Source organism: Gavialis gangeticus, unplaced genomic scaffold, assembly GCF_001723915.1.
Source record: "Gavialis gangeticus isolate Ggan-Ray unplaced genomic scaffold, GavGan_comp1, whole genome shotgun sequence".
Classification (NCBI taxonomy): domain Eukaryota; kingdom Metazoa; phylum Chordata; order Crocodylia; family Gavialidae; genus Gavialis; species Gavialis gangeticus.
Window position 1 is genome coordinate 376,112 of NW_017729015.1, and position 1,053 is coordinate 377,164.

At 52.4% G+C, this 1,053-nt stretch overlaps 1 protein-coding gene across 1 annotated transcript in view; it reads right to left on the reverse strand.

Moving 5' to 3' along the window:
- The window catches only part of THEMIS2 (thymocyte selection associated family member 2), a 19,276-nt gene extending 18,536 nt beyond the window's left edge, over window positions 1-740 (reverse strand). Inside the window, exon 1 of the mRNA XM_019512111.1 lies at window positions 446-740. Within this exon, the coding sequence (XP_019367656.1) occupies window positions 446-698 (253 nt within the window). The 5' untranslated portion in view covers window positions 699-740. The remainder of the gene's footprint in view (window positions 1-445) is intronic.
- Window positions 741-1,053: the final 313 nt, after the last annotated feature.

Genomic DNA, 1,053 nt, shown 5'->3' on the forward strand with positions numbered 1-1,053 from the left:
AACCCTGACACAACCACAGGGTATAACCCCCTAACCTGCCATAGATAAAGCAGGGGGCATGCATGTATGTGGTTGGTGTGTTTGGGGTGATCTGAGTGCTCATGTGCGATCGTATATGGGCATGTGTTCAGAGACTGTTGGTGGTGGGCACAGTGCATGTGGCACACTCTGTGTGCCTGTATATGTTTGCATGTATGTGTGTAGCTATTGTGGTGGACAGACTGAACACGAGAGGCTGGATGGGTAGGAAGGTTAGCTGTGTGCAGCAGTGTATGTGTGTGTGTGGAGGCAGTTGTAGGTGGAATGCATGTATACTCTGGGGGTATGAGTGTGTGCAGAGGATCTGTGAAACTAGGATTGTGTAGGGAGTATGGTTTCTGTGGGTACACTGTATATCTGCATAAGGCTGGACATGTGCAGGATGCGGTCAGCAGTCTTGTGTTACCTGTAAAGTTCAGCGGCAGCTCTGTTGACTGCCCAGTCTCCACATTTTCGCAGGTGACCCTCTGCAGTTGAATAGCAACAATTTTCAGCAGGTCTCCTGTTGACAGGCAGCATTCACTGCCTGAGATCTCATACACAGACCCTACAGAGGGAAGACAGGCAATTTCTAAGACTTTCTGCAGCTGCGATAACTGGACAAGAAGAGGAAGGATGGTACAGGGGTTAGTGTGCCTGCTCTCTTCTGTCACAGACATCCTGTGTGACCTCGAGCAATTGACATGTGGTATGTCTACACTAGGCCCGTGTGAAGTGGCTAGTATTCGCTTCGGATTTGGCCGATGTGGGGGACAGTGATTCTATTCAATGATGCGAATCACTGTCCTGATTCAGTTCGGCCGAATCTGATCCGAATCAGCCAGGCCAGGCCCATCCTCCACCCCTCTCCCAGCTTGGCAATGGCTGCTGCAGCTCCTGGCACTTGTAAAAAGAAAAGCCCCCACTCACCGGGTGCTGCTGGATGGGAGGGAGAACCCTGCTGCTCCCCACTGCCCCATGCTGCATGGGGGGCTTTGTACGAGCACCTTGATGCCCCCCCCACTCCCCCAGCCC